The 18473-nt window shown below is 37.4% G+C and overlaps 1 protein-coding gene and 1 long non-coding RNA gene across 3 annotated transcripts in view; one reads left to right on the plus strand and one right to left on the minus strand.

Annotated features, from left to right (window-relative positions):
* Positions 1 to 1060: 1060 nt before the first annotated feature.
* On the plus strand, positions 1061 to 13342 carry LOC128092935 (uncharacterized). The gene is made up of 2 exons (XR_008212110.1): positions 1061 to 12550; positions 12611 to 13342. It is a non-coding gene; the product is annotated as an uncharacterized LOC128092935 (long non-coding RNA).
* The window catches only part of LOC120424730 (uncharacterized), a 117809-nt gene continuing 103194 nt past the window's right edge, over positions 3859 to 18473 (minus strand). For both annotated transcript variants that reach the window (XM_052708100.1, XM_052708101.1), the window contains exon 10: positions 3859 to 16298. In XM_052708100.1, the coding sequence (XP_052564060.1) occupies positions 16176 to 16298 (123 nt within the window). In that variant the 3' untranslated portion in view covers positions 3859 to 16175. The remainder of the gene's footprint in view (positions 16299 to 18473) is intronic.

The raw sequence follows: 18473 nt of genomic DNA on the forward strand, positions 1-18473 counted from the left end.
AAAGATTTTATCCCTCTTATAAACTGTCCCTCCCTCATGTAAACTGTTACTTTAGCCGAAGTGTAAACAAAGAGTCTATCCTGCTCACGTCAGTTGATGTTTACATTAGGAACAAGCAGGATAGACTCTTTGTTTACACTTCGGCTTCGGATCTATTACAATGTTTTGCTTGAAGTGATACACTCTTTGTTTACAAAGGTTCACAACAAACCAAAAACAAAGCAATTGTTACTTACTCAGCGAATCCGGTCAACCCGGATCGAGGAATTCAACCCAGAATCTGCACATCCTTTTCAGGACCAAAAATTGTCACATAATGCATCCAACTTGCACAAAACTTCCATTGACGAGCGCCCAACTCAAACTGAAGGACAGAACAAGATCAAACAGGTTGTTGTTTTGCTTGCTTTCATTCGCAAATGAAAGTTACAATAATTTCAGATTTACATTTTTCAAATTATACATTGGTTTCAACATTTACATGCTTTTTGAAAATTCAATTTTACAAAATATCTGTACCAAAAATGTCGTTTACATGTTTTTCATCAATTACATTGAATTTCATTTTACGAGAAGGCTATTTACGTGCAATACAACGAATTAAATTGAATCTCAGATTTACATCGAGCATGTTTACGATTTAAACATCATTTCAGTGTCGTGTAAATTCACATTTTTTTTCTGTGTACAAACGTCGCAATCCCAAGCGCGCGACAGTTTGTTAAAATCCAAGCAAAAACGGATTAAAAACAACATTGACACGAATCTTTATAAAATAAACGATTTAATTTTAATCAAAAACGAAAGCACTTCCAAACTGGAACCAAAATTCGAGGGACCATACCAAGTCCTCGAAGATCTGGGTTCCAATTTGAAAGTGCAGATCAAGAATAAAATAGATACTGTCCATAAGGACAGAGTAAGAAAATACTTCTAAAAAAAAATTTTTTTTTTAAAAAAAGAAGGGAGAGAGAAGGAGAAGAACCCAAATTAAATAATATATAAAAATAATAATAAAAAGAGAAGAAATTATATTCATCCAGAAGGAAAAAAGGAAAAAATTAAAACATTAAACAAAAAAAAAATATAAACTTTAGATATATTTTTTTTTAAACAATTAGGAAGGGCGTGTGGTGGATACCGCCCTAGTAAGAACGACAGTTGCTACAATGTTGCAACTGTTCGTTCTAAGAACGCGTCAGCAGAATGCTGCGATCCAATGACCGACGATCGGATCGCACCCCCTCGGTGAGCTGGTGGTTCTGGCCCCCGCGGAGTCGGCCCCTGGCCGAACATTGGTGCCGTGACCAGGATGGTCTTCGCCGGAACACCGACGCCATTCTTCCACGGAGAACGCCATCGCAGAATCGCTGTCCAAGATGAAGAAGCCGCCATCGCAGTTCATTTACGTGTCCTCGTCGACAAGCCGCAAGTCCCACCGATTTTGACCCCGTAAGTCTCTGTCCACGCCAGCTGGACAACCCCGCACGGATGATCTCCAACGTTTTCGGTCGGTCCACCGCCTGAGTGGACATTTGCGGAGCCCTGCCTCCCGTTTTCGACAACTGCGGAACCCTGTTTCCCGTGTCAGAGTGACCCACGACCGCAGTGGGTACTCCGGAGCATCATCCTCGGCTTACGGCGGCTCATCCGGCTTCGCTGTGCTGTTTCCTGAAGTGGAGATTCGGGTCTTGTGCTCCCAGAAGGCAAGGCCGGGGTTGCCGAGTCTGCAACCTCTGAACAGTATCCAGTTCGGCTGTTCTCGGATTAGGTATCCACGGTATCAGCAAGCAAGGTAACCTTCCCATTCCTACAAATCCTTTTCCCATCCAAAATGGCGGCTTCGGCCATTTCCCAAACACCATCGTGACCAACTTGTGTTAGTGAAAGAGCGTTTCGGTAAATTTAAAAACATTCGTTTTTGGCGGGGAGTATGTTGGAACCCTAACGTCTCTAGTGTTCCAGGGTGCAAATTAAGGTAAACAAAGCACCCCTCGCCAATGCAGTGTGGTGAATATCTGATTGTCACCACACTGAAACACAAACACAACGTAGGGTAGTATTGTTATTTGTTTACATTTTATCTGTGATACTTTTATGACCTATGAAAAGTGTAGAGTTAAGATTCGTGCAAATAAACGTTCTCTTTCTCATCAAACCTCCGACCAGGCAAGTCGCCTGGCGGAGTACTCAAGCTCGGTGTTTTATTTCACCCGTTTCCGAGCCCTGGAAGTCTGGTCCGCTGGTCATCTTCCGCTTCGTTTGCTGCAGTAGAACCTGAAAAGAATCGGTGAGCTGGTGGTTCTGGCCCCCGCGGAGTCGGCCCCTGGCCGAACACTTATATATATATGAAATGGCTCCAATAGCTTAGAACAATTAAAATAAAACATTGTTGAAGTTTGTTTATAAAATTTCAGGAAAAACAAATATTTCAGTTATGAGTTTTTTGTTGTGCTAGTAAAAAGGAAAAATTTCAGATAAACCATCACAGTGATCACGCAGCTGAAAATGTAAATTCAGACGGTTTAAAATTTGATAGTTCAAATTTACCAGTTTGTTCTTGGGGTTTTCTCTCAGTATAAAGTACAAAAATGTAATACTTATGGTTAGATAAATCTAAATATTTTGTCAGGATTTTTTTCGATTTCAAAATTTTTATTCAAGTTATGTATATTTTAAATTTAGCGACAGTTTATTACGAAATTCAATTACAATTAAACAATTAAAGAAAATGTAAAAACACTTTCTTCTCTACTCCATTAATACAAACTAGCTGTATGAATAAAGAGAAACTTTTGACGAAGGAGTTTCTTCAATAAAGACATTGAAAACTTAAGAAGAAAATCTTTTAACATTTTTTTGCATACATTACTTTACAATTTTACAATTCATCTTAATAGTTATACCATAAACCAAGTGATGGTATAAATGATTTGCTGGTTTTTATACTCTTTGAATTTATGCAACCAAGCCCCAAACAAAAATCCTGGCTACGGCCCTGATTTTTAACTAAAAATTCGTAAGATTTACGATAAACCTTTTTTCCGTACCCCATTTAAAATTCAAGTGTTTGGCTACACAGCAAAAAAAGTAGTAATCCAGCTGCGTGTAAAAGGCCTGGGTGTTAGATGAATATTGCATTATTTTATGCAATTTTATGTAATTTTACACCCTGAAATATGTAGCACATCAGTATGGGAAACCTACTAGACCGAAATGTCAAGCCCATATATGCGTTTATTCTTTCAGCTTTACATCGGTCTGATGGCCGAGTGGGCTAACGCGCCAGTCCTTACTGTTGGAGCTGGGTTTGAATTCCGCCGGTTGCAACTTTTTTTTTGTTTGCAAAAAATGTACATGCAGTGTGTAATATTAAGTGTTAATTTTGACGAAGGTGATGTGCATACTTTTGCATACGATTCTACCATCGATTGATATTTGATATTTGAGTGCTCTGTACAGCAGGGCCAGATCATTTGCGAAACACTCCGATGCGCTGTGGGAGTTTAGCTCAGTGTAGCCGTGCTTTGAAATAGTCAATATATTAAGCCTCTGAGAATTATGGCTCGAGCCTCGAGTCGATCTGGCTCGAGATCGAGCCTTAATCGAGTCGAGGCTGGAGCCAAAATTCTCATACGCTGCAGCAGAGGGTTAGCTGAGGTTGCACACCCCATCCAAAACTTCGGTAGCATCCGTAGACGCTAATCGTCAATCATGCAGCACCATCTTCGCCATCCTGTGGACGTTGTCGCACTTTGCATAACAACTGGCTAGAATAAACAAAATCAAACTTTTTTCAATTAATAAAGGACTGTAAAACTTTTGGTCTTCGGATATCTATGTTGGAAACACATGGTATTCGTTAGTGCGTTAGAATATTTATTTGTTTAAAAATTTAACAATACAAGCATTAGTGTAAGATTATTGTTTCTTTTGAAACATTATCACTTAAGAACATGCCCATCACCAATTTATTAAGTCGGTATTGGAAGACTGTGTCACGATTAAATATATGATATATGAATAAAATTTAACGGAACACTAAAGTAAAAATAATTGTCACATTTACGGTAAATGGATATCTTCCCTGCATTCGAATAGGTATAACATTATAATTCATATAATGCTGTTCAAGAAAAACAAATAAAGTTGTTCGTTCTACTATGTCTCAAAAAAGTTGAATTTGTTTTTCTAATCTAATCTAATCAAACAGCTAATCCTTCTTCCAGGAGAGTGCCTTAGGTTAGATTATGCCTAGCCTAGAATCACCCTAGAGTTGATTCTTTGAAGTGGGTTGAAATTGAGCACGGAGTGTTCAAACATCAACACAAATCTGAATCTATTGGAGGAAGAAGCGTGGGGACTAGCCTGTCCCATTTTGAGGTCATGTCGAGGAATTTCAGGTGCTCACTTCTTAAATGGTAGATTATGATGTTAGGAACAATGTTTTCTTAGACAAGAAAAAATAATAAAATACTTTCTCGCACCCCCTAGTCGATTTACTGAAAAAAGTCACTTTTTTGAACAAATTTTCTAAAATCGCTTGGAATCAATACAAAAACTGTTTCGATCAGGTGTGTATTATCTTCAAACGATAGGTTTTTGTCCATAGATTAAGATGCACTATCAATATTGGACGAAAATTTAAGTTTTTGGACTCTCCCAGGCGGATTTGTGTCGAAAAAATCGCATTTTTTCGAAACTTTTTTCAGAAATGTTCATTTAATTTAGGGTAGCCTATTTTTTCCAGTGAAACCAATACGTGCAGCTTGTAGGAAATTTCATGACGAACATTTTTCCCTCTGAGAAAATGCAATTTCAACACTCCAGAGCCGAGATATTTGAGTTTTAGTGAGGAAAAAAGTGCCAATTTTCAAAATTTCTCAGAATTCTGAAGCAAGGCCTACTAATTACACGATGTAGCAAGCATATGTCTCAAAGGTCAGGGTATGCTTTTTATAGTAATTTTGGCCGCTGAATCCGAATCTGAAATCAAATTTCGTGCAAACAGTGATGTTTTGGAGCTACACCCTTTTGGAATGTTATTTGCGTGTTTAAGAGGCAGTTTTTGTAAATATTGCTCGGTTTGTTCTAGAGGTCGTATCGAGGTGCTCCGATTTGGATGAAACTTTCAGCGTTTGTTTGTCTATACATGAGATGAACTCATGCCAAATATGAGCCCTCTAAGACAAAGGGAAGTGGGGTAAAACGGGCATTGGAGTTTGAATTTTCCGAGGATTTCGAATATGACAAAAGTGAGACTAAACAACAGAACAATAACTAACGTTGTAAAATGTTTGTTATAGAAAAATCGAAAAACTATGAGAAAAACTGCGATTGGCCAAAAAAGTTATTACCGTAGGCTTATAGTCCATGAAATTCCCTAACTTGAACTAAAAGAGTATGGGTGTTGGAGGCTGTTGCAAAAATATATTGAGGTTTAAAAAAAAAACAATTTTTAACAGTAATTTGCAAAAGCTATGAGAAAAAGTTAAACCAATCTTGGATGTCTATGGCTCATTTTGAAGTGCTTCAAAAGACCATTCAAATGCATCTAAGATAGTTGAAATTGATGAAGTTTTACTTAAATGCGAGCAATTTTAAGATTTTTTATGTATTTTGGACCTCAATCTTCAATGCCCGTTTTACCCCACTTCCCTTTGTCTTAGAGGGCTCATATTTGGCATGAGTTCATCTCATGTATAGACAAACAAACGCTGAAAGTTTCATCCAAATCGGAGCACCTCGATACGACCTTTAGAACAAACCGAGCAATATTTACAAAAACTGCCTCTTAAACACGCAAATAACATTCCAAAAGGGTGTAGCTCCAAAACATCACTGTTTGCACGAAATTTGATTTCAGATTCGGATTCAGCGGCCAAAATTACTATAAAAAGCATACCCTGACCTCTGAGACATATGCTTGCTACATCGTGTAATTAGTAGGCCTTGCTTCAGAATTCTGAGAAATTTTGAAAATTGGCACTTTTTTCCTCACTAAAACTCAAATATCTCGGCTCTGGAGTGTTGAAATTGCATTTTCTCAGAGGGAAAAATGTTCGCCATGAAATTTCCTACAAGCTGCACGTATTGGTTTCACTGGGAAAAATAGGCTACCCTGAATTAAATGAACATTTCTGAAAAAAGTTTCGAAAAAATGCGATTTTTTCGACACAAATCCGCCTGGGAGAGTCCAAAAACTTAAATTTTCGTCCAATATTGATAGTGCATCTTAATCTATGGACAAAAACCTATCGTTTGAAGATAATACACACCTGATCGAAACAGTTTTTGTATTGATTCCAAGCGATTTTAGAAAATTTGTTCAAAAAAGTGACTTTTTTCAGTAAATCGACTAGGGGGTGCGAGAAAGTATTTTATTATTTTTTCTTGTCTAAGAAAACATTGTTCCTAACATCATAATCTATCATTTAAGAAGTGAGCACCTGAAATTCCTCGACATGACCTCAAAATGGGACAGGCTAGTGGGGACACACCACCATACGCCCCGGGTTTTGGTTTTAGGTAATTATTCGTTGGGAGCACCATGCTAAAAAGTTTTGGTGCTCTTGGACCGTCTGGGGAGGAAAATTGTATTTTTACAAATGCCCTGGACACTATTTGCCGTGATTATAGCGCCACCTAAAAAAAAAATTGCCCTTTGAAAAAAAAGTCCAGAATTGTCTTTACATCGAATTAAACCACTAATGAATTTACCACACACGTCGCTACTAAAAACTATCTCTACTGCCACGGGTATGAATCTTCAAGCTCTGATAGCGCTTGGATTGCGCTGTATTGATCCAAGCTTATTAAAAAAACGTTACCTAATCCACCTTTAGGTGGTTGGTGCCTTCCTCATATTCATAAAGTCAATACATTCAGTAAAAATAGCAACATTCCCCCTTAACATGTTTAACAAATCAACAAATCAATATCATTTCTTTTGATATGGTTCGCAGACCATCAATATTTCTGGCTCATCGGCAAGGTCTGATAAAAAAAACCTATCCAACGATAGTTCGCATGGAAGATTCAGACAATATTTTTATCACAATATCTGAAATCAAACCTCTAAAAAGTGTATAAATAACACTTAAGTGCCAATAACTTTTAATAGGGTTGTCAGATCCTTGATGTTTTAGGCTCATTTGAAAGGTCTTTCGATTATCTAACTAACGATGGGTCGCATGATGGACCCGGACATCATTTTTACTGAAATATCTGAGATCCTTCATGTTTCTTTTTTTTAAACGCTGTATTTAAAATCGCCAATGTCTCTTAGACAGTTTTATAGCAAATTTTTTGAACTTTAAAAAAAATATTAATGGTCACTATTTTTAAAAATCGAAAAACTGCAAATATTTCACTGAATTCAAACTTTCGGTGGCTATATCTTGAAAACGGAGACCCTTTATCAAAACAATTGTAGTGTACTTTTCGATTGCAAATTCAATTTTACATTAAAAAATTAAATCAATTTTTGTTGTTGTATGAAATTTAGATTTTTTTTTTAATTTTCATTTTTTTCTAAAATTTATAAAAAAAATCTCGAAAATAAAAAAATAAGTTTTTTGGGAAATTGAGTTGAGAAATTGAAAGCTAATTATAAAATCGGCAATTTTTTTTTCGTGTATCTATTTTTTTTTCTCAATAGTCCTCAACAATACCTACAACTATGCCGACACCAAATTGATCAGAAACTTCACTCAAAAGTAACCGATATTTGAATATTTACGTACCATTTTTGTATGGACAGCTGCCAAAATTGTATGGAGACTTGTATGGGTTATAGGAAAGGCCCCCACAAAGTGTGAGCCAAATAAAAAATTACAAATAAAATTTATTTACGGGTTTGGCAGAGAATTGCTCATTTATCAAAAATTGCAAAAAGACCTTGTGTTACGCGTTACAGGAAGGTAGGGGGTATCGCTCATCTGTTACGATTTGTTACGAGGGGGGAGAGGGGGGGGGGTCAAAATCCCAAATGTTGTGTTACGTAATAAATGAACGCTCCCTTATTATCCTTTACCGTTTCTAACGTCATCCATTCTTGAAAGTCTAGTAAGGCTGATCTCAAATAGTGTGCACAACGATTTAAACAAATTAAATGTTTAAAAATCGTTATTGTTTGATACCATTCGTACGAAACTTTTAGGGTTATATTTTGGAACCATAACAAAAATTTTCGAAAAAACAAATCCAAACAATAAGTTTTGTTAGATTTGGATTGGCAAATCGTGATGATTTAAAAATGTGTTTGAATTAATTAAAATAAAACTCAGCAGTTCATTATTTTTAAACTAACATTTCGATTATAATGAAATGAAAATTCTGCGCTCTTTAGTATTTTGGTTTTAAAAAAATGTTCAAACCTGTCTTTAAAATTTATTATTGGATAAATTGTGTTTATGAATTTGAGCATAACGGCCACATTTGATCTTTTCAAGAGTAAGGTTTTTGAAAAAAAAACAACGATTTCCTTCGTAGCATAAAACTACTGGAACTATCGACATAAACGATTGTATACAAAAGGATTTAAAACTAGGGGAACTATACCCTTTTTCAGCCTATTTCTATTATCGGCCTATCAGCACTTTGATCATGAATTCCAGAGTTTTTTTTGAAAAGGACCAATAAACTATTGTCTTTCATATGTTTATAGGACCTAATCAAAAAAAACTCTGGAATTACAGCTTTCATAAAGTGTTTTGACTGTTCCAAAGTAATAAATAGCTCAAATTAAAGTGAGCAAGCAACTTTCCATTGTTGATACATCTGAGAATGTTGATTTAATAGCGGAAAACGACAAAAGTGATGAGAATTGGTCGAACGGCTTAAGGTGATTAATATGGGTATATTTCCCCTAATTTGTTTTCAAAAATTTAGCTTAAGATGCAGACATCAATACTTCGACCCTTTGTACGACCATAAGTGGATTTTTGAATCAATTTAAAAAAAACAACTTCGCGACCCTTCTTGACAAAAATCTTCCTATCAACATTGGAAACCCATGGCGCAAAGGACCTTTTGAAACAGTAGTCTAGATTTTTCGTATTATTTCATATCACTCCGTTAAATTTTGAATCTGATACTACTTTTCATGCTATTAGCCAGGGGGTAGCGAAGAAGACGCCATCTTGCAAGTTCAGAAAACGAACACTGAGAATCAATATTATACATATTACTATGGTTACACGAAGTGTGTTATCTTGGTTGAACGTTGAAAAGACCCATGCAAATGTGTGAAAGCAAACTGGAAAATGTGTAATGCCCATTCTCAGTGTACGGGCGCACTCCCAGTCAACTCAATCGGAATTCTGAAACGGAATTCAATTCGAATCGTTTACGTATTCCGTTTCAAACGCAACAACCGGTACGTACTCGGAATCGGTTGTTGCGTTTGAAACGGAAAACGTAAACGATTCGAATTGAATTCCGTTTCAGAATTCCGATTGAGTTGACTGGGCTGTTTTGTCGACCAAAAAAAAAAAAAGTAAAAAAAAGGTAAACAGAAAATTCACTTTTTTCGATATGAATTTTCATTTTCATATGAAATATGAAATATTGGGATGGAATCTACAAGAATATGATAGAATTCGCCATCAGCAACACAATTCACGCTTTTTTCAGGAATTTATCGTTTAAATTGCGAAAAATTTAAAATCAAAAACCCAAACAATGATTTGTTATGGGCTACCATTTGACAGCTAGTGCTTTTGTTGTGGGCTCTCATATGACTACCATGCTAATGTTGACTGTTGTCAGTTTGCTTTGGTCGGAATAAGGTTGCCATCCCCCCGCTACTAGCCCACAGTAATTTGGAATTATCTACTAATTTCTAGTCAATGAGAAGCAATTGTTATACTTGAGTGTTTAAATTGATAACAAGGATAACAAAAGTGAACCGTTTCAATCAACGTTGAAAGCTTTTCTAGCATTTGAAATTTACATCAGATTCAAAATTCAACGGAGCAAAAAAAAAATAGGTTTGGGTAAAATTACATCGATTTCATCGGAAAATTACATGTTTCGGAAGCGAAGTTTGTTTGGCAACTTTACGTTGGAAGGCATTTAAATTTAAAATGAATTTGATGTAAATTAGCATCATTAATGACGTGCACTTTTGGTACATCATAAATGAGGTAAATTTACCCGATTTTTTTTCTGTGTACTTGACAGCTCTTTCGAAGGGGACCATAGTTGATCCATCGTAAAATGTCTTGTATTTTTTTTCATTAAAATAAAAAAATATCAGAAATGGTTTGTTTCTTTTTTACCGTTGTGTGTGTGTGTGTGTGTGTGTGTGTGGTCCAATCCAATACCCGCTAACCGGTAGCGAAGTTATGGGAAAGTATAATTTGTAGCAGACTTTGTATATGCCGAATGCTGATACAACTTATCTCAGTCCCGGGTATTAGGTGGTGATAGCACTCGCGCTGCTTCCAACGACCCATTTCAGAATGGCAGAGATCCTAGCGGCCCAATTCCGAGGTCGTTGGGCATTGTCCGGCCCCGCCTTAACATAGAAGCAAGCATCTGATGGAAACTCAATCTATATTTAGACTTCCAATCCCGTCAGGCAAATCAGGGATCAGCGCGTATTTAATATGAGAAGATAACATGTTTCAACACTACGGATCAATTCACTGCTAGAGTGTAAACCTTCTGATGGCTGACTGCTTAGCGTCCAAGACCACCAATCCAAAGGTGTGAGTTCGAATCCCACCTGATTAAATTTCGTTTTTGTTCATATTAGAGTGTAACAAAAATGACTTTTTGGTGGGCATTCAGGGGTTTGTTCCGGTGGGCATACTGAGCCCAAATCCAAAATATGAGCTTGATTGGACGTAACAGGAGCTGGCGCTCCGCCCTTCAATTTTAAATGGGATTTAACCCGTAAAAAATTTTTTTTTCAAAAATGTCAATTTTTGAGGCATTTTGGCCACTGAAGCGTTTACCAAAAACATCACTGGCGTGTAGGCCAGATCCTTGCGCATCTTTTGGTATATATAACATTGAAGTTTGGAGCACCCTGGAGCTCGGTACAGACCTTCAAAGTTTGGCATTTTTTCGAAAAATCGGTCCCAGCCAAATCAAATGGCGTCTCGGGCGTCGCGAGACGCGACGCATATCTTTTTTGCCGGGGCCGGTTTTTCGAAAAAATGCCAAACTTTGAAGGTCTGTACCGAGCTCCAGGGTGCTCCAAACTTCAATGTTATATACACCAAAAGATGCGCAAGGATCTGGCCTACACGCCAGTGATGTTTTTGGTAAACGCTTCAGTGGCCAAAATGCCTTAAAAATTGACATTTTTGAAAAAATCTTTTTTTACGGGCTAAATCCCATTTAAAATTGAAGGGCGGAGCGCCAGCTCCTGTTACGTCCAATCAAGCTCATATTTTGGATTTGGGCTCAGTATGCCCACCGGAACAAACCCCTGAATGCCCGCCAAAAAGTCATTTTTGTTACATCCTAGTTCATATTCAAAGTTCAAAGTTACGCAGTAGGCCTGGCCGCTTTAACGCTTGTGATGTTTCAATGCATTCTAATGCAATGGCGCACTGCAAATGTTAATAAATGACAAGAAGAGTGCTAGGCGTCATCTAACCTAAGGCACTCTCCAGGATCCCTTCGAAAGATTGGCTGCGCTAGGGTCTGATTAGATTAGATTAGATTAGATTAGATATTCAAAGTTCAAATTCCTGATTCTAAATTCAATGGTACACACAAAAAAATATTACGGTAATGACAAAAGTAACTTACTTTCGAATTAAAAAGTTGGTAAAATTTGCTACATTAAAAGTTTTTTTCTTGTTTTGAAAATGAAAACTTTTACTGCTACAGTTTTCGAAAATCTCATTGCTCACTGATTTAAAAGTTTTTCCTTTTAATTCGACTGTAAAATTTCTTTCATTTTGACGTTCTCGTGTAACCGTGTACGCCTAAGTCGCAAATGTAAACAAACACTTTGGTGGGTCTGGTGGTGCTGGTGAGTCTAGGACGAAAAGCAAAGCCGACCGCGGCAGCAGCCAGGACTCGGACGCGGAAACCTTCGTGAGCCAAACAGCAGCAGCGGAACGCCTTCGAAGGAGGGTGGTGCAGGAGCGGGACGATGTTGAGTGCTCGAAAAGGACAAGGCCAGCTTCCTGCAGGAACTGCAGCTGTTCCACGGCCGAAATGCGTAAGAAAGAAGCTTGGGTGTTTTGGGGGGTTTGTGATTGATTTTGTTTGTTTTTGTAGGTTGAGAAGTAGGAATGTGGATTCGCACCGGTTGCATTCGGTAGTGGTGGCCCGGGATTGGTGATTAAAGGTCAATTCCCGCGAGGACTGGGGCGATATCATCGAGGAGATGGCGCTGCCGAAGCGTTGCGTGAACAACGAGATTGCGTTGAAGAAGATTTACTTCCGGTTTTTGGACAAGTACGAGAAAGTTTATTTTCATGGTGAGGAGAAGGATCCGACGAAGAGGAGGACGACGAAAAGCTACATAATCGAAGGTGGTCAGCGCAGATGTTGCACTCGGTGCCGGCGGTTTACAACACCGGTGAGTATTGAGAATGTGTGCAGTGGCTAGCCAACTTCACTTACTTTCCATCTCTTTTAGCAACTTCCCGCCCACAAACACTCACCTCGCGACGGCGCAGCTTCACCCGAATGAACCTGGACAGTGAGCCAAAAAAAATCTGTGTCATTCCCGAAGTAGGATTACGTGCTCAAAATCGAATTCCGTTCCGAGGACCTCATCAACTCCATGTTCCGGATGCGCTTCCAGGATCGGGAACTCCCCGTTCAGGCACTTTACTTTCCAGCCGGAAAACGTCGACCACCCTTCCCGAATCCACGGCCAACTCCTCCAAGACTATCCTGATTGAGGCCGGAAACGTGACCATCGTGTTACACTGCTGTCGCGCGTCGAAACATCCATCCGGAACCGTCCTGGGGTATTCGGAAGTGACCGGTGGTGTACCGTATGAATCGGTACAGCTTGGACTCGGATATTGGCCTACTTTGAGGTGAAGCTAGTGAAGAAGAGTTAAATGCAATAAAAAATGTTTTTTTACATACAGTTTAATTTTTTTTTTAAATAAATGTAAAAAACCAAGCACATTTTTCTAAAATTATACCTGTAGTGCTAAATGTTGTGTATTCTTGCCATAAAAGGTTTCTTTTCCAATTAAAAGTAAAATACTTTTACCAATACAACGATTTTGTTCCATAAATGCATAGTAGTATCAAAAACTTTCCAACTGTTAAATTGAAAAGTTTGAACTTTCTACGAATATTCACCAACGCGAACTTTTAATCCAACGAACGATCTTTTTAAATTTAGAGTAATTTTTCTTTGTGTGTACCAACCGGGATTTGATCCCTGAACCTTCTGCTTGTGAGGCAGAAGCCGTAACCATTAAGCCACGGAGCCGGTTGTTTCTTTTTTTACCGTTGTACATAAAAATTAACGTAGGACTTTACTGCCATGTTCGCATAAATGTACAATATACTAAAATAACAAGCTGAGAAAAACGCAAGGCAAGTTTGTTTTACACATAAGGCTATGTGTTGAGTTTTCACGAAATACTGGATTTTCACCTGATTTCTAGAACAAAGTACTGGATATTTTAGGCTTTTCTGAAAGAGCACACGATTTGGACCAAATTACATCAATAACTTAACAGAGATGAAAATGCATATGGGATATTTATGCAATCAGGGGTAGTATAAGACCCGATTGAGATGTTTTTAAATTCAAATTGTTGCAGGAATGGATCCGTAAATTCTACAATTTAAAAAAAGAAGACAGCTACTTCCTTGGTTACTATCTACGCTTGTCTTTAACGATATCCACCTCGGATTGTTTCAAAAGTATTTTAAATTTAAAGGTCACATAATCTTCCATATTATTGAATAGAGTCTATTCGAATGATTATAAACCAAACTTCTACTAAAACAAAATTTAAATGATTTGTGTTCCTGTGTAAATTAGGACTATCGTGATATTTCATAATTATTATTTTTCAATATTAGTATCACTTCTTAAGCTTGTTCGAATAAGTTCTTGATTCACGGTTGTTAATGAATTGCTTGTTATATGAGCAATTCTCTACCAAAACCGGAAATGGATTTTATTTGTATTTTTTGATTTGGCTCAAACTTTGTGGGGGCCTTCCCTATGACCAAAGAAGCCATTTTGCATCATTAGTTTGTCCATATAAATTTCCATACAAATTTGGCAGCTGTTCATACAAAAATGGTACGTATATATTCGAAAATCTGTAACTTTTGAAGGAATTTTTTGATCAATTTGGTGTCTTCGGCAAAGTTGTAGGTATTGTTAAGGACTATTTAGAAAAAAAATAGGTACACGGAAAAAAAATTTCCCGATTTTTTTATTAACTTTTTTTTCACAAAAACTCAAATTCCCAAAATACGTATTTTTTGATTTTCGAGATTTTTTGATATGTTTTAGGGGACAAAAATCCGCAACTTTTGAGCTATAGAGAAAGATGGTCAAAAAATCTGCCGCCGAGTTATGATTTTTTGAAAAACTGGTGATTTTTGGAAAAAATCGAAATTTCATACATAAAATTTTTTTGACCTCATTTTTTTATGCAAAATTGAATTTGAAATCGAAAATTACTTTACAGATTTTTTGATAAAGGGCCCCGTTTTCAAGATATAGCCACCGAAAGTTTGATTTCAGCGAAATATTTGCAGTTTTTCGATTTTTAAAAATAGTGACCATGAGTGACCATTTCTAAAAATATTTTTTTTGAAAAGTTCAGAAAATTTGCTATAAAATTGTCTAAGAGACATTGAAGATTGGACCTCTGGTTGTTGAGATACAGCGGCTTAAAGAAAAAGAAACACGAAAATTGAAGTTTTCTAAGTCTCTCCCAATCAGCCCACCATTTTCTAATGACGATATCTCAGCAATTAATGGTCCGATTTTCAATGTTAATACATGAAACATTCGTGAAATTTTCCGATCTTTTCGAAAAAAATATTTTGAAAAAAATTAAATCAAGACTAACATTTTAAAAGGGCCAAACATTGAATATTATGCCCATTAAAAATGCTAGTCTTGATTTATTTTTTTTCAAAATATTTTTTTCGAAAAGATCGGAAAATTTCACGAATGTTTCATGTATTAACATTGAAAATCGGATCATTAATTGCTGAGATATCGTCATTAGAAAATGGTGGGCTGTTCGGGTGAGACTTAGAAAACTTCAATTTTCGTGTTTCTTTTTCTTTAAGCCGCTGTATCTCAACAACCAGAGGTCCAATCTTCAATGTCTCTTAGACAATTTTATAGCAAATTTTCTGAACTTGAGCATGAGCATGAGCATGAGCATGGTTGACTGTTTATAGCAAATTTTCTGAACTTTTCAAAAAATATATTTTTAGAAATGGTCACTCATGGTCACTATTTTTAAAAATCGAAAAACTGCAAATATTTCGCTGAAATCAAACTTTCGGTGTCTATATCTTGAAAACGGGGCCCTTTATAAAAAAATCTGTAAAGTAATTTTCGATTTCAAATTCAATTTTGCATAAAAAAATGAGGTCAAAAAAATTTTATGTATGAAGTTTCGATTTTTTCCAAAAATCACCAGTTTTTCAAAAAATCATAACTCGGCGGCAGATTTTTTGACCATGTTTCTCTATAGCTCAAAAGTTGCGGATTTTTGTCCCCTAAAACATATCAAAAAATCTCGAAAGTCAAAAAATACGTATTTTGGGAATTTGAGTTTTTGTGAAAAAAAAGTTAATAAAAAAATCGGGAAATTTTTTTTCCGTGTACCTATTTTTTTCTAAATAGTCCTTAACAATACCTACAACTTTGCCGAAGACACCAAATTGATCAAAAAATTCCTTCAAAAGTTACAGATTTTCGAATATATACGTACCATTTTTGTATGAACAGCTGCCAAATTTGTATGGAAATTTATATGGACAAACTAATGATGCAAAATGGCTTCTTTGGTCATAGGGAAGGCCCCCACAAAGTTTGAGCCAAATCAAAAAATACAAATAATAAAAATGGTCGAAATCGGCCGGTTTTGTAGAGAATTGCTCATATATCATTAAAATAAATTTCAACATATTGCTATTGGCACATTTAGATAACTTTGACAGTGGTTTGCTTCATTGTTTTCAGTAGATGTTCATCACCAATCTTCGTTTCTATTGGAGGTTGAGCTATAAGTAGTTTTTCTGGCATTGATATATCGAGATTGACTCTCATGAACTGTTTGATGATTATTGTTGACATGCGAGGCAGCAGATTTAACCTGTAAATAATGAAAAAGATGTTTAATATCAACATATTTAGAAACTATGAAAGTAAAAAAACTAAATTTTCCCGGTTTCTGAGGGGAACACCTTCGAAGAGTATCGAGGCCGGAGGCCGACAAAGTGGATTTAATGTCAGTTTTTACTCAACTAATGTCAACATTTTTTTTTAAATTAAATGTCTTTATTGAACTTCCTTATAATAATTACATTTCATTTACATGCTAAGTGACGGCCTAATGCTCTTCATCTTTGTTGTATTTTTCGTTTTATTATTAACTGTTCACATTTATTTTATTTACTTCAAATTGTTTTACATTATTGCATTGAATCAAATACATTTGGGTAAACAAGAAAAAAATCACTTTAACAACTAATCCTAACCTAAAACTAAAAAATAAATTCATTGAAATATTCAAAATCACTAGAACGAGTCAACTACGAACTGTATTTTAATATGAATGCTCCAAGAGTTCTTACTTGTTCCTGACGAGTTTCGCAACCACGCAGTGTTGTTGTCATCTCGATGAAAATGTTCAAAAGTTCTTGTGGTGAAAACAGGTCACTACTGCCTTCACCCGTTGATGTTGGTTGCTTTTCCCTCGGTTGCTGACTGAAGCCTGGAGGTGTTGTATTCACTGCAACTTTTTGCCGCTGATTCAACGGCAATGGCTGCAGATTTGGAACCACTCGAACAGATCCTGCTACTGGCGACGCCAAAGCAGGAAAATCCACGTCCGTGTATGCTGGTGGTGTTTTGCGACGATTTGGTTGGTGCCTCGTCGTCGCTTGCTGCCGAATTTTTACAAACTCAGCTCGTTTTGGGCAGCTCCGATTCTTGGTAGAATGGTCGCCACCGCAATTGAAGCATTTCGCTACGATGTTCTCGTTGATTGTTTCGCAAGCTTGAGTTTTGTGCTCACCTCCGTGTCGCAGATAAGGCGGGCAATGATGGTAGAATTTAAAGAATTTGTAAATGAACGCAAAATGTTTAAGAAATTGCCTGTGGCCTTTCGAAATGTTGGTGCCGAAATCCGAATGTTGCGAGATTCTCTGAAAGACAACGAAGATGCACACGATGCAAGAGAAATGAAATAAGCCTGCTCCGCGTGTGCGACTGTATATGTGTGAGCGCGTCGACAGGACAGATTGAAGTCTGCGCAACGCGCACGTTGGTAGAGGAAAAGAGAGAGCGAAAAGCGAGAGCTACGGATGTGGCGTGAGAATGAGGGTGTTGAGCTTCGGGTGAGGGAAATTGAGAGAGCTTTGTATATGTTTGTGCGCTTATGGAACGATTGTGTCTGGAAGGGCCTTCGGGTATCGGGATTCAGGAACGGTTCTTCAGTCTGGCGTTTAACGTTGTAGCGAGCAGTTTGGTTTTATGTGGTGGGTGGTGGGATCATTAAAACAAAACAAAGGTTCGCTTCCAGGAGTTGGAAAAGAGAGACTTGGCCTGAGTTACGACACTCCGCAGGTTGCACAACGACTCTTGATGTAACGATTCCTTCCACCATGCCCAAACTGCAAGCAGTTCGAACATTGGGTCACGTCACGGTGCACTGGACGATAACGTTCCAAAGTCCCAAGTGATGTTGAAAATTGCCCGAACTGCTTTCAGATCAGACGGCGTTGTCGATCCTTTCTTGAGATGAACCAGGTATAGTTGGTCACGATACTTGATGTCCTTGTTGTGTCTCGTCATCTTGAAGACTTCGATCACGTTCAACTTCAGAGTTTTGAGCTTTTCTTTCAGCACACTCGCGTTTACCTGGATCGTCATGGCTGTAGTATTCAATCTTTGTGTTGTTCAGGAAATCCCGATCGTAGTTGTAATCTTTTCTGGTAGGACACAAGCGAATGGAAGCTCGTAAAGCACCAGATTTGATAAACCCGGTCAGCCACTTTCGCACCGAATCCGATGACGATGTTTTCACAAAAATGGGTGGCAACTTTTCCCGTCGTTCAAATTCTTCCTTCTCGCTCACGTCCACAGGGAGGGCAGCGAACTGGTTTCCAGACGAATTTTGAGCGTCCTTGCTCAAACTGCCTGGCTTTGCAGGTAGCGCTCCGGTATTTTTTAGCTTCTTCAAATCTGCCGATCCTGCTGGTGAGGACCGCCTCTTTTTCTTGCCGTTATTGAAATTGAAAAATAAAATTCTTTTTCAAATTTTCTT

This window comes from Culex pipiens, chromosome 1 (assembly GCF_016801865.2).
Source record: "Culex pipiens pallens isolate TS chromosome 1, TS_CPP_V2, whole genome shotgun sequence".
NCBI lineage: Eukaryota > Metazoa > Arthropoda > Insecta > Diptera > Culicidae > Culex > Culex pipiens.